The sequence below is a fragment of the Globicephala melas genome, chromosome 18, assembly GCF_963455315.2.
Source record: "Globicephala melas chromosome 18, mGloMel1.2, whole genome shotgun sequence".
NCBI lineage: Eukaryota > Metazoa > Chordata > Mammalia > Artiodactyla > Delphinidae > Globicephala > Globicephala melas.
The window spans coordinates 21,136,675-21,150,594 of NC_083331.1; the positions used below are offsets into that span (position 1 = coordinate 21,136,675).

The 13,920-nt window shown below is 43.1% G+C and overlaps 2 protein-coding genes and 2 non-coding genes across 4 annotated transcripts in view; 3 read left to right on the forward strand and 1 right to left on the reverse strand.

Moving 5' to 3' along the window:
* SLC25A30 (solute carrier family 25 member 30) overlaps positions 1-9,303 on the reverse strand; it is an 88,455-nt gene extending 79,152 nt beyond the window's left edge. The window contains exon 1 of the mRNA XM_060287936.2: positions 9,122-9,303. The gene's annotated coding sequence lies outside the window, so the exon portion shown is untranslated. The remainder of the gene's footprint in view (positions 1-9,121) is intronic.
* On the forward strand, positions 8,722-12,479 carry TPT1 (tumor protein, translationally-controlled 1). The gene is made up of 6 exons (XM_030882226.3): positions 8,722-8,885; positions 9,152-9,225; positions 9,754-9,944; positions 10,345-10,450; positions 11,253-11,369; positions 12,266-12,479. The coding sequence occupies exons 1-6, from the start codon at positions 8,858-8,860 to the stop codon at positions 12,266-12,268; spliced, it is 519 nt and encodes a 172-aa protein (XP_030738086.1). The 5' UTR covers positions 8,722-8,857; the 3' UTR covers positions 12,269-12,479.
* LOC115866851 (small nucleolar RNA SNORA31) lies at positions 12,071-12,198 on the forward strand. Its single transcript, XR_004044878.1, has one exon. It is a non-coding gene; the product is annotated as a small nucleolar RNA SNORA31 (small nucleolar RNA).
* An 802-nt stretch (positions 12,480-13,281) lies between the features above and the next one.
* LOC115866852 (small nucleolar RNA SNORA31) lies at positions 13,282-13,408 on the forward strand. The gene has a single exon (XR_004044879.1). It is a non-coding gene; the product is annotated as a small nucleolar RNA SNORA31 (small nucleolar RNA).
* Positions 13,409-13,920: the final 512 nt, after the last annotated feature.

Sequence of the window (13,920 nt, forward strand, 5' to 3'; positions counted from 1 at the left end):
TATATATTCATGGTCATATATATTTCTATAAATATGTTTATATTGTATATATAATTTATGTATAGGAATGTATATGATATATTTATTTTATTTTTATAATATTTCATTTTAGGTTACATATTTAAAATATATTTATATTATATTAACATAATATATATTCCTATACACATTTCTATAATTTTAGTTCTTGGACTTTTGAATACATTTTTACATATCTGATATTTCAAATAGCATTAAATTGCTCTAAAAGCAGTTATAAATTACTATGCCTTAGTGTGCCCTATGAGCTCTAAAGAAAAAATTAATTTCTTTTCATTGTTAACATTCCAGTGACCCCAGCTAAGGCAGCCTTGAAAAATTACTGTTGCCATGCCGACAGCTTAATGAAGAGGTCTACTATTGTTTTCTTCCCCGTTTGTCTCAACTATGTGATAAATTTCAAATATGAATTAGACCAGTTAAATACTGTCTCCAAAACATCCTGTTTTGGATTTTCACTTTTTTTTCATTGCTGCCCTTCTCCTAATACAAGTGTTGAGTTAATTCATTCTAAAAAGCTTGAATTCTGGTGTCAGAATTCAGAGTGTCTAGCCATATTCAAGCATTTATTCATTTGTTTATTCAACCAGAAGGACCCCATTGGGAGCCAGAAGTCCATAAAGCTGGATCCCTCCCCTCTGCTATCCACTGGCTGTTTGTCCTTAGGCAAATCACTCGTCCTATCTGTGCCAAGTATAAAAATGTCAAGAAACCCAAACTACAAAGTTTTTTAAAAGATCCAAAGCAAAAATGAGAAAAATAAGGACAACATAATGAATTTTTCACAGAATTAAGTGTATTCAATTTAGAGGATTACCCATTACTTAGAGACTATGCCCTTTGATTCATGAAATGGCAATTGTAGAACACAGTCGTGGTTATACTTTTAATGGCTTTATTGGCAAACTTATATGGAGACTCAAATTTCTTGGAAATTTTTGTTTTTGGCTGTGCTGTGCAGCTTGTGGGATATCAGTTCTCTGACCAGGGACTGAACCCGGGCCATGGCAGAGAAAGTGCCGAGTCCTGGCACTGGACCGCCAGGGAATCCCTTGGAAATGTTATTGGTACATAAACTCCCAAAGTTTGGGAAGCACTGCACTATAATATTTTAATTTAATTATAAAAGTACCACATATACATGTTAAAGATTCAAAGAGTACTACTGGGTATAAAATTAAAAACAAAACTCTAACTCTTCTCCACATTAATCCCAATCACAGTTCCCATAGTAATCACTATTAATAGTTTAATATGAAACACCTGAAAAATTTTATACAGGTGCAGAGAGATATTCTTTTCCTAAAAGGGATACTGATGCTATTTATACTGCTCTGTAACTTGCTTTGTTCTCATAATGAGATTTTACTACCTTCAGGCCCTTTATTTCAAAATCCTAAATTTTGATATTCTAAAATGGTATTGGAAAAAAAAATGGTATTGGGTTCCTACTATGTGCTGAATTCCATGACTATTATGGGGAGGGATGGGCAGACAGGCAGGATGCACCAGGAAAGGAGAGGTCATGTAATGAAAAGAGGAGTAAGCTGGACAACAAGTTAGTGATCTGGAAGGGAGACAGCAATAAGTGTGGAAATAACTCTACTATTTGTTTATTCATTTGTTCATTCATTCATTCCTTCATGACGACAAAGTACTTCTACATCCAACGTTAATTCTGTGACGCAAGATGGAAAAGCTGAGGGAGAAGTCAGCCACTATTTCATAACCATTAAATTTTCCTCTGACTTAATTCTGTGCTGTTTCTCCTCCCGTACGCCACAGAGCACAGAAGTGCCAATATGGCTATGTTTGAGACTGCTCATTCTTCCAACTCCCTATCCATTTTCCAACCAGGATAAAGAATACATTTCCTGGGCTTTCCTGGTGGCGCTGTGGTTGAGAGTCCGCCTGCCGATGCAGGGGACACGGGTTCGTGCCCCAATCCGGGAAGATCCCACATGCCGTGGAGCGGCTGGGCCCGTGAGCCATGGCCGTTGAGCCTGCGTGTCCGGAGCCTGTGCTCCGCAACGGGAGAGGCCACAACACAACAGTGAGAGGCCCATGTACCGCAAAAAAAAAAAAAAAAAAAAAAGAATACATTTCCTAGCCACCCTTGGAGCTGAGGGCTCTGTGATTAGGTTCTGGAAATAAGATAAAAGAAGTGAGTGGTATGTGCAACTGCTGGGTCAGGACCCAAAGGGAAGGAGTAGACCCTCCGATTTCTGCTTATTCCTTTCTTACTGGAATGTGGTTACCTGAAGGGGGTATTGGTGGGGAGGGGGAAGGACCTCTGGAAGGAGATAAAGGAGGATAAAGGAGACTTCAATTTTATCTGTAATTATTTTTTAAAATTTATTTTTGTATGTGTTAGGTCTTTGTTGCTGCGCGCAGGCTTTCTCTAGTTGCGGAGAACAGGGGCTACTCTTCGTTGCGGTGCACGGGCTTCTCATTGTGGCTTCTCTTGTTGCGGAGCATGGGCTCTAGGCGCGTGGGCTTCAGTAGCTGTGGCTCGCGGGCTCTAGAGCATGGCCTCAGTAGTTGTGACACACGGGCTTAGTTGCTCTGCGGCATGTGGGATCTTCCTGGATAAGGGATTGAACCCATGTGCCCTGCATTGGCAGGTGGATTCTTAACCACTGTGCCACCAGGGAAGCCCTGTAATATTTTTATTAAAAAAAAACAAAAAACTTTGGGGCTTCCCTGGTGGTGCAGTGGTTGAGAGTCCGCCTGCCGATGCAGGGGACATGGGTTCGTGCCCCGGTCTGGGAGGATCCCACATGCCGCGGAGCGGCTGGGCCCGTAAGCCATGGCCGCTGGGCCCGTGAGCCATGGCCACTGGGCCTGCACGTCTGGAGCCTGTGCTCTGCAACGGGAGAGGCAACGGGAGAGGCCACAACAGTGAGAGGCCTGCGTACCGCAAAAAAAAAACAAAAAAAAAAAAAACAAAAAAAAAAAACTTTAAGCAAATATGAAAAACTGTTAGCAGTTATTTACTGTGGTTGGTGGGTACCTGAATATATATTTAAAAAAATTTTTGTGCATCTCTGTTTCCCAATTTTTGGATGTATAATTTAAAAATAAATTATAGTACATTCATCAGTTGGAATATTTATAATAACTTTATATGGCATTTTAGATGAAGAGCTACTGATATGGGAAAATATTCATAATAAATGAAAAATACCTGAGCAATTTTCTGATAGACCTAAGAGAGATTTAGAATGGGAAAGCTGGAGTTACCTACCCAGCTCACTGATTAGCCTAATAATCTTTTACTAGAGATATTAAAAACTTCAGTCTAAAAGTAATTAAAAGTAGTCCCAAAGAAGAGATCTTTGAAGTGGGACAATTTTTATTTTTATTTGTTTATTTATATTTTGGCCATGCTGCACAGCATGCAGGATCTTAGTTCCCTGACCAGGGATTGAACCTGTGCCCCCTGCATTGGAAGGGCAGAGTCTTAACCACTGGACGGCCAGGGAAGTCCCCCAACCAAGAGCTCTTTGAACTGGCTTGTTCATAGATCTCTCCTCTTAGAGCAAGCCTAAAACAAAACAGACCAATGCCCTAAAGCCTTATGATGGAGAAGTTGCTTTAACATCAGCGGATCCCACACACCCCCTTTTTATAAATCTACAAACTGAGAATATTAAGACATCAATACTAGTTATCGGTGGCTTCTTCTATGGTTTATAAATACTCTATAATGTGTATTATTATTTTTGTAATCAGAAAAACATCCTATTTTTCAAAGCTAAAAGAAATATTCAAACATCTGAAAACATCTTAGATTCTAGTGATCACTTTACATTCATCAAAAACACCAATGGGAGTTACATTAGTTATATTGCTTGGTTTCACTTAAGAGGATAGGAACCTGTACTCTGAGCTAGGCCTAGACGTTGCCAGGAGCTGGCCTTGGTATTCTCCTGTTGAGCATGAACACCTCACAGAACATAAGGCCACAAGAACCTTGTCCAAAAGGGCAACAAAGTCAAAAATAAGTGTTCACTGAATCTTGGGGTGCATTCCACTCAAAGTGAACATTTGATGCTGCCAAGAAATAGATTTGAAGAGAAAATTTGCCTGAATCAATGATTTCAAACCTCTTGGGCCTAGAGCCACATGAAGAAATAAATCTTACGTTGAGATCCAGTGCATACATACACATATAAATCTAAGACAAAAGCTTCATGAAACAATACTCATCTTCACCACACGTGAGTCTATGTTCTTTTTTATCCTATTTCATTTTTAATAAAGTTAGTCACTATTCACTAAATTCTCAGTTTGAAAAACACCGTGATACCAGGTTTTGGATATACAGTATGCTAAATCCAATTAATCAACTGAGTTGGAATTAGACTTAATCTAATTAAGAGAAATGAAGGAAACATCATCTCTTCCACTCATTGATCAATAATTATTAAGTCAGGCCGCAGTTAACAAAATGACATCCCTCATGTCATTGACCTCATGTCAAATGACCTCGCAGAGTTTACATTACAGAGCTCTGCTGCCCAGTAAAGTTACTAGCCATGGATACCTAAATTTAAATTAATTAAAGCGAAATAGAAATAAACATTCAGCTCTACAGTCACACTAGCCACAGTTCAAGTGCACATAGCCACTTGTGGCCTAGTGGCTACGGTGTTGGACGGAGCAGATATAGAACATTCCCTTGTCCAATAAAGTTCTTTTGGACAGCTCCACTCTAAAGCAAAGAACCTTGCCTTGTAACTTGACTAAAGCAATGATTTGTTAGCAGAGTATGAAGACTAGGAAAAAAGAGCAATAAGAATTCATTAACATATCTCCAGAGGAAGGGGTTCAGACCACACACACCAAGAACAGTCCAGCTTGGCTGGTTCTTTCCTAATCACCTTCTGTCACAACCATGTGCTGCATTCCAACCCCCTCTGCTTAACTCCTTATTGATCAAACCACATTTTCTGAAACATAACTACTTTCTACACTACACCTAACCAGCGAGGAATTTCTCATCCTAAATTAACAGTATTCTGGGTGGCAAATCAATCTGTTATGAGCTTGAACCTGACCCCCAGTGAGCGAAGTGGACACTTCTAGGCTGAGAACCAGACCCTTTGCACTGTGGGTACAACAGGGGCTTCTAGCTGCCTCTATTTATCCCTAGTAATAAAATCCTGATTTTATTACTAGGGTGGTAATGAGCCTATCTCAATGAACAAGCCGACTACAGTTTGCTGCCGTCCTTGTAATTGCTCACTGGGGCTTCTAGAATAGCTCTTTAGAAGGAAACACGCAGATAGAATGCACCCCTATGGTCCTTTCCCTCTTCTGGCTGTCTGCAAGATGGATGTGATGGCTGGAATTCCAGCATCTATTACAGATCTCACGGATGATGGAGAAGAAAGGAAGATCCTGGGTTTGCGATGCCCATGAAGTCAGACGGCTTCATAGCTTCCGTCTGACTGCATCCCCCATCAATGAAAAAATGCTGCCTGCCATATCAGTAAACAAAGGATGTTGCAGCCGTCAAGCCACTACAGCCACCTTGGACGGTGAGCCTAGAGGGAACTCAGGATGGAGACGAACGGGCTGCCCGCTGCCAAGCTCTCAGTCACTGCAGCCCTCCAACCCCGCTCTCCCTCCCCAGTGATACACTCTGAGGAGACTCAGGATGAGAAAGCAGAGGATACTGAGGATACTGGCCCCAGAGAGCTGAGGTGCATATCAAAGGAATGATTTCAGTGACCCCAGACTCTTGCATCTTCCCATACATAGAAAAGCGCTCTATATTCCTTAACTTGAGATCCATGGCTTCTTTAACTAACAGAAATCTACCCGGGTCTTTGTTGCAAAAACTCCTTATATCCTGGCTCCTCCCCTACATCTTCGGAGCAGTCCCTCAGAGCTGTCTGAGAGGATGTGTCCCAGGCTTAAGTCCTCAGTTTTGTTCGCCAAATAAAACCTAATTCTCAACTATTAGGTGGTGCATTTTTTTTCAGTCGACACCCTTGAATTTCTTTTTATAAGGGAGAATAAACCCTTATGTGTTTAAGCCATGTAGTCAATCCCTAACTGATAAAATGGAGAGCCCACCTGAGTTGCTTTTCTCATGTGAGGACTTGTGTGTGAAGAGACCAGAAGACACTGTCTTTGAAATCTCTTTAATTGTAAGAGATACCAAGTCATATTTAACTGTAAAATCTAGGACAATCTTAGATTTTGTTAGAAATCAATGATTGTAAGGAAAGAAATGTAATAAAAATATTCAAGTGATTCCTAAGTAAAAGCCAATCAGCCTGGATAAAAGTCAAATCCTTGCAATTTTGTCAGTGGCTTGCAAGCAGTGACTATTTTCCCCTCAACTATTGCTATCACTGGTGTTCTAAGTAGATATTTTCAAGGTACAGCACAGATTTTCTAGACCACAAGATGGAGTTTATGAAATACCCTGAAATTTAAATATGATTTTCCTAAGATTTTATTTTTAGGATGTCTAGTCACAGAATTATCGTGAGCTATCAAATATGAACCTGAGACAGAAATCTTTTAAGGACACAAGTTGAATTCTTTCAGGGATCCACTATGAGTGTTGTGATTAAATAGAAGAATGTCTTTAGTACAGTATCTATCAACTAAATCCTCCAAATACTTCCAAATAACAGAGGGTTAATGGAATAGTTTCAGGAATATTTTGAAAAGTATTAAAATTTGGGGAGAATTATGCACCCAAATTCAACTAATATTTACTGATAACCTATTGAGGATGCTAGGCATTTTTTCGTTATCTTATTTAACTCCCAAAAACCCTTTTAACTCACAAAAATTTCATTTTATACTTAGGCTTAGGGAGGCTGACTTTCCCAAGGTCACAGGACTAGTACCAGGTAAAGCCAAGATTTCAACCTAGGGTGCTTTGATTCTAACTTCAGTACTCTTTTTCACTGTGGCTATCTTATAAAACTTGAAAAAAAGTTTTCAACTGAACATAAAACTGGAAAGGAGTCGAGGGAATAATGTTTGACGGTACTGCATGGGTGATGGGAAGATTTCTGAATAATTTGAAAATGTTCAAGTTGAGGAAAATAACTAAATTGTGATATGCCTGGGATAATAATGTTCCATTCACACATCCCAGAAATAAGAGGTTTGAGCGATCCTTAGTTGACCATCTCTCAGAAGACGTCCATTTGTTTTCAGATCCCCTTCATCCCATTTTTAGCTTCCTTCCAGTCATCCGGTGACTCCTGGGGTGTCCAGTACAGCCCCACACCCCATCTTCCAGGGAGGATCCCGTTTCCGGGCTCTTTTTCATTTTGACTTCTCCATCAATCTCAATTCACTGTCTTGTGCCCTGCTCTTTCACAAGGGTTGCGCTCTCTTATTGTGTGGAATGCTTTATTGTTGGATCTGGGGTAAATTGTTAATGTGTTGTAATTGCCTGTTTTTGATTTACTAGAAAGAAATTTTCTGTGCGGGTAGGACTGGATTTAACTTGTTCACAATTGGGACCTCTGTGCAAAACCCAGTGCTAGGGACACAGTAGAGCACAAATATAGTTGAGGAATGGAACAAGCTCTCCGGTTTCATACAGGCATATATCTTTGCCTTTAAACCAAAGACGTGACTAAACCAGGCTTTTTTTTTTATTTTTTATACCGAGTAATTGGGTCTAAAGCCCGAATAAAATTTCGGCCAGTGGGAAGCTCCATCCTTTTATATTTAACCCTCTAGCGCCTGGGTTATAATTTCGACTTCATCTTAAAGTGACAACATACCCTTTTTTCAAACAAAGGACCTAATTCTAAACCAAGTGCAAAACAGAAACATGAAGATTTTATAGCTGTCTTAGGAACGGCAAACTTCCAAATATGGGACCAAACTGAGATGGGAAACCTGTGCAAACTCCCTTGACACCTTCCTTCCTCTTTAAGTCCCTTCCCACAGACTCTACGCCCCCTACGATTATTCCCAGGGGGCAGGCGGGACGACCTGGATCCCACAACTCGGACTCGGCTCTGCCCCACAAAGGCGTCAGAAAACTCGAGGTGGGTCAGCCCTGGGGGCAAACGCTGAAAAGTTCTCCGAGGCCCTCGAAGATCACAGAGGCTGATCGTAAGCCCAGTCCCCTGACCGCATCCTCGTGGACAGCCTCGCGGTCTCCAGACGTCGAGGAGACCTTCCGTAAATGCAAAGTTCTTTACAACAGCGGACACTTTTGCTCCCAGAAAGGGTGGGAGCTTGCGCTGGGCGAAGCCCGGTGCGGAAACCTGAAGAGACTTCATCTAAGCCTCACCTAAGCCCAGCACCTTTTAGAGCTAACCTGAAGTGTCGGGACGGGCAGGGCCCCAGGCGCCGCTTCAACACTAAGGGCCCGGGACTCCCTTCCTCCTCCCTCCGCCGCGCGCTCCTCCCTCTCCATCCCCCCCCCACCCTTGCCAAGCCCTCAGGCATTTTCCCTCTGCCTCCTCCTCTCCCCTCCCCTCCCCGCCTCCTCTCCCTCGGCCGCCCTGCGATCCCAGCGGAACGCGCATCATTGTATCCCAGGGCCAAGTCCCCGGATGCTCGCCTGTCCTCTCCTCGGCCCGCCCAGTGGCCCTGCCCACCGCGTGGCTCTGCGTGCCACGTCACCGCTTGCGGCGCTTCCGGAGGCGCAGCGGGAGATGACGTAGGGGGACGTGCCCTCTATATGAGGTTGGGGAGCGGCAGAGTCGGCCTTTTCCGCCCGCTCCCCCCTCCCCCCGAGCGCCGCTCCGGCTGCACTGCGCTCGCTCTGAGCTCCGTGCTCCTAAGCTAGTGCCACCGTTGTCTCCCTCCAGTCGCCATCATGATCATCTACCGGGACCTCATCAGCCGTGAGTCGGGACTGCACTGCCCCTAACGCCGCGCACGGGGGACGGGGGTGTGGGTGGGGGCGGGGAGGCGGCCGCCGTCGCCGTGTCGTGGGCCTGGGGGACGCCGGCGCCTTCCTGGGAGCGAGGAGGGTCGGTGCTTGGGGCGCGCGTCGGGGTTTCGAGCGCCCGGGGAGGGGCGGGGGCCGCGTGCGGCCGGCCGGCGCGGGAAATGGCGCCCGCTCGGGCCTCGGGCGTACCGTGACCGGCGGGTATATGTCCCCGAACAGATGATGAGATGTTCTCCGACATTTACAAGATCCGGGAGGTTGCGGACGGGCTGTGTCTGGAGGTGGAGGGGAAGGTGAGTCGGCTGGGTCGCGGCGCGGGGCCGGGTAGGCTCGGGTTTCCGCCGCTCCCCCGCCCGGGGTTGTGCAATCCTCCCCGTTGCCTCCTGGCGGAGGAGACGCTCTTTCCGGGCTCGGGTTTTTCTAGAAAAGTGGAGGCGGAGCTGAGCCTGGAAATAGGTCCGCCGCTTCGGCGCCCATCCTCCTCCCAGGCGGTCCCGGACAGGTTGTCTCCGGTTTGGGAGCCCCAAGTCCTTCGGCGTTTGCCTTATTCCTACTTGGCTCTTCAACCCGACAGCCCACGCAAAACTTCCACTGGGTTGTAAATGACCCCCTTTCCGTTCCGGTCAACAAAGAATTGTTGAGCTGAGGTGTTTCAGGAAATCGATTTTAGAATCTTTTCCCCCATAACGTGTTCATGGTATTCGACAAGAACTAAATGTTTGGTGGAAGGATGACGGGTACATGAGGTGCCAGTAGATTTTTTGGATGCGTTTATGGTAAAGTCGAGGATGTGTTAGCAACTAAACTTTTTCTTAATGCAGATGGTCAGTAGGACAGAGGGTAACATTGATGACTCGCTCATTGGTGGAAATGCCTCCGCTGAAGGCCCCGAGGGCGAAGGTACCGAAAGCACGGTAATCACTGGCGTGGATATTGTCATGAACCATCACTTGCAGGAAACCAGCTTCACAAAAGAAGCCTACAAGAAGTACATCAAAGATTACATGAAGTCGTAAGTGATACCGGCACACCCCAGTCGAGGTCTGAAAATCCTATAGGATTTAGGGGTTGGCTAACTGAGATTTTTAGCGGCAGGCGTGCTTGTCAGAGGTCTTTTTATTAATGAGCTCAGAAGGGTGGTTCTTTTTCTATAAGTAAAATAATGTGAGCATACTGGAGCATGTGGTTGGTTTTACCTTTTTAGAAGAGTACTGTGGAGATAAGCTGACATGAAATTCCAAGTTAGAAACAGTCTTGTGGATTAAAACATCCCTCCTGTGAACTAGTAATTTCTTGATCGCGTGCGCCACGTTATTTTGCTCAGTGACAGCTGGTTTCAGTTTGTAATTTTTACTTAATGAAAATATATTTTGCTCAGAACTGAATAACCTATCAATAAAATGTTGTTTTAGAATCAAAGGGAAGCTTGAAGAACAGAGACCAGAAAGAGTAAAACCTTTTATGACAGGGGCTGCAGAACAAATCAAGCATATCCTTGCTAATTTCAAAAACTATCAGGTAAATAACTTAAATATTTGGACCGAAGGATTGTACAATTTTAACTGAGCAAAAAATGAGTTGCTTGATGAATCTCTGATGTAATTAAGCTGTGGTTATTTTCTCGGTCTTTTGAACAGTTTAAATACTTCATAGATTCAACTCCAGTAGTCTAGGCTGTAGGAAGTAGCTTTCTCTGCTCCCAAGCATGTTTCCAGATCTTGTCTTCTGGTTCCAGAATCTTATCTGTACTCAGATAACATACATTTCCCAATTCTTTCTCTTGAATTGCTTGTTAACTCCCAAGTGGTCTTCCTTTTCTCTTTCCACTTCCAGTGTGTCTTGTTGCCGCTGAAGCCCTTTCTGATCTGAGCTTGTCCTATTGAGAAACTTCAGTGACTTTCCTTTACCCCTGAGAAAAAAAATGAACACAACCTGGCTCTTTAATTTTCCGGTTTTCATACATCCTCTGGCCATAAGATAACTTCTCATGTGATATGCTCTCGTTGCTAGCTTTATGTTCCCTGTGCTTGACTATGTAAAAAGCCTTGTTTGTAGGGTTTGGAAATGGATGTGTGGGGCTGAGTAAGTTTCCTGAAAGCCTTGTGTCCCTGGATTGCTCTGTACTTTTATTTGGTTATTATTAGTACTTTGAGTGAACTGAAGTTGGATTAGTGAGCATTTTTTCTCCTAGGCATCAGAGCCTTTAGTTGCTGAAATCCCTTGACTTAAATAGCGGTGTTCTGAATCATCCTTTGATTTATTGTTTTGATATAACACGTCCGTGCGTAATCTAATTCTGAGTATTTGTTTGCTTCCTAAGTTCTTTATTGGTGAAAACATGAATCCAGATGGCATGGTTGCTCTGCTGGACTACCGTGAGGATGGTGTGACCCCATATATGATTTTCTTTAAGGATGGTCTAGAAATGGAAAAATGTGTAAGTATAAAGAAGTGGGTTGAATCATTAATGTAAAAATGGAGCTATCCAAGGTATAATCCTCCTTGTTTTGCCACTAGGATAGTTAAAATGGATCCTTTTAAACTGAGGCTCTAGGTCTTAATTCTCTTAGGGGCATAAAGAGGGTGTTTCACGTGTAAAAGATTTTTATGGTACAGAAAGGCTTAGAGTCTTTATCTGCAGAAAACTTATAGGTGACATTACAAAGCACAGCTTAAATCCTGAGCTCTAGAGGTCAGAGATAACACTCTATGTTTATCTTCCCTATAGAAATGGCTTGTTGAAATCAGACTGCCTTTCTCCTGTTTTGCTGCACATATACATGAGTATTAAAAGCTTTTTGTAAAGAAACCATTCACCTTTATCTACTGATAATTGGCAGCTGGTTGTGAAAGCTGTGACGTTACTAGCTTTTAGTAAATGGCTGCTGATCCAGTATGCCAATTGCTTTACTAAAATTGAACGTCTGCTATGCAAGGAATTGCTAGAGGCAATATAGAAATGAAGGCATTCATTATCCTAGCCTTCAGGGGCTTCTGTAAATTAGGAGTAAGATAAATTTAAGGCTACACTAAACAGGATTGGGGCAGCAATGAACAAAAATGTCTAAAGGGACTCAAAGAATGTGTGAGGCTTTTGTTAGAACAAAGTGAGTGGAACTTTCTCAGAATGAGACGTATCCGCATCCACTGATAGACCTTGAACAATCCGCTGTTGTTCTTTTGGTTTGCACTGGGATGCAAAAGAAAAATCCCTGCGCTTTCTGTCTGTCTTCGTGGCAGCCCAGATTGAATAGGGGAATACATTTGCAGCCTAGCAATGTTAAATATTTTCATATTGGAAAGGTGGTAATGGGGTCTTCCTCGTTTTTACAGTAACGAATTCGGCTGTTTGGATCTATCACCTGCTCGTCATAACCGGCTGGCTGCTGCTTTTCATCCACACAACACCGGGACTTAGACAAATGGGACTGATGTCATCTTGAGCTCTTCGTTTTGATGTTGATTTGTTTGGAGCGGAGGCATTGTTTTTGAGGAAAAAAAACCATGTCATGTAGGTTGTCTAAAAATAAAATACATTTAAACTCAATTGAGAGAATGCCTCTTAGTTTAATATGTAATATCTAAATCCATCCTGTGTAGCCTTCCTGGAGAAGCTAGACGCTGGTTGTAGACCACTACTAGAAAGCATAAGACCATCTTCAGATAACTTCTGCAATGAAAACCACTTCCGGGACTTGGAATATAAACAAGAATCAACAGTAATTGAGTTGAAATAAAGGGGAAAGACCATGCTCGTAGCAGTGCCAGCATTTGAAGTGGATGTCTTACACATTTCATCACCTACAAATGGAAGTAGTTAACTCTGGAAGAAATTACCAAAAGAATAAAAAGAGACTTAACACAGTTGGAAGCAAAGTATTGTCTCAGCTTATTTACAAAGCAAGTAGAGCCAAGTTCTAGAGAAATCTAGACGTCTCCTGGAATACTTGTGTCAAACTTCTTGGAACAGGGTTGGCAAACTGGCTTGTCCTACCACCTGTTTTTGTGTGACTAAGGTGGTGCTTACATTTTTAAGTGGTTCAAAATAGCTTACGGGATGTGAAAAAATATAAAATCGAAGTTTGTGTCTAGTTTTATTGGAACACTGCCATGCCCATTTGTTTATGTATTGGCTGGCTCTGACACTGCAAGAGCAGAGATTAGTGACAGATCTAAGGGCCTGCAAGCCCTAAAATAACCATGTGGCCCTTTACAGGAAAGGTTTGCTGGCCCCTGTTTTAAAGATGAAATTACAGATGGAGTGTGGGATAGTTGGTGGGCAGAGGAAAAGCAGGTACTAGTCAAATTGTATCTGAAAAGGCTGTGGGTATCAGAACAAGGATATGAAAATGCATCTATTTGACATGCCTGGAGCAGTTACTGTCTGCTAAGGTTTCCAATACAGATGCAAGAAAAAAGTGCACTTGCACTTTCTGTCTGGTTGTGGCAGTCCAGATTGAATGGGAGAATACAGGGAGAAAATCGCAATTCACAAATAACAGTAAAAGCCTCCAAGATTCCAAAGAAGAATTCATAAGTGTTTACAAGAAAAATACTGGAAAATTATTCCCCTACACCCTTGCCTTTTGATTTCACTTTTAAAAGCATAAGGGTTAAGTCTAAAGGCAAGCCAGTGATGCTTTCATGTGAACCCAGGGTGCAGCCAGTGACTTCAAGAGACGGAGGTGTGGTTCAGAGCCTAAGACAAATGCTCATCAGGTTGGTAGTGCCCCCTGGTGACTGGCGAAAGCATACCCAACTACTGGAAACTGCACTCATGCTGAGGGTGGTTTTGAGCACCAGTGATCTAGGAGGCCACTTGCCTGCCTCTGAAACATACTATCGGAAGAGAATTTTCAGGCAGGGGTCAGTGCTGTGAAGGTGAGGATAATCTGGTAGTGGGAGAAGTCTTGAGGTCATGTAAGCTGCAGCCTGACTTAGTGAGCTCACATGGAAAGGACTGGAAGAACAGGAATAGCAATGCAGAG

What these genes read in the sequence shown, in the direction of transcription:
- TPT1 (XM_030882226.3), top strand. Translation starts at nt 8,858, where the DNA reads ATGATCATCTACCGGGACCTCATCAGCC. An exon ending in CTACCGGGACCTCATCAGCC is followed by an intron (nt 8,886 to 9,151) that starts GTGAGTCGGGAC and finishes GTCCCCGAACAG; the next exon opens with ATGATGAGATGTTCTCCGAC. An exon ending in GTCTGGAGGTGGAGGGGAAG is followed by an intron (nt 9,226 to 9,753) that starts GTGAGTCGGCTG and finishes TTCTTAATGCAG; the next exon opens with ATGGTCAGTAGGACAGAGGG.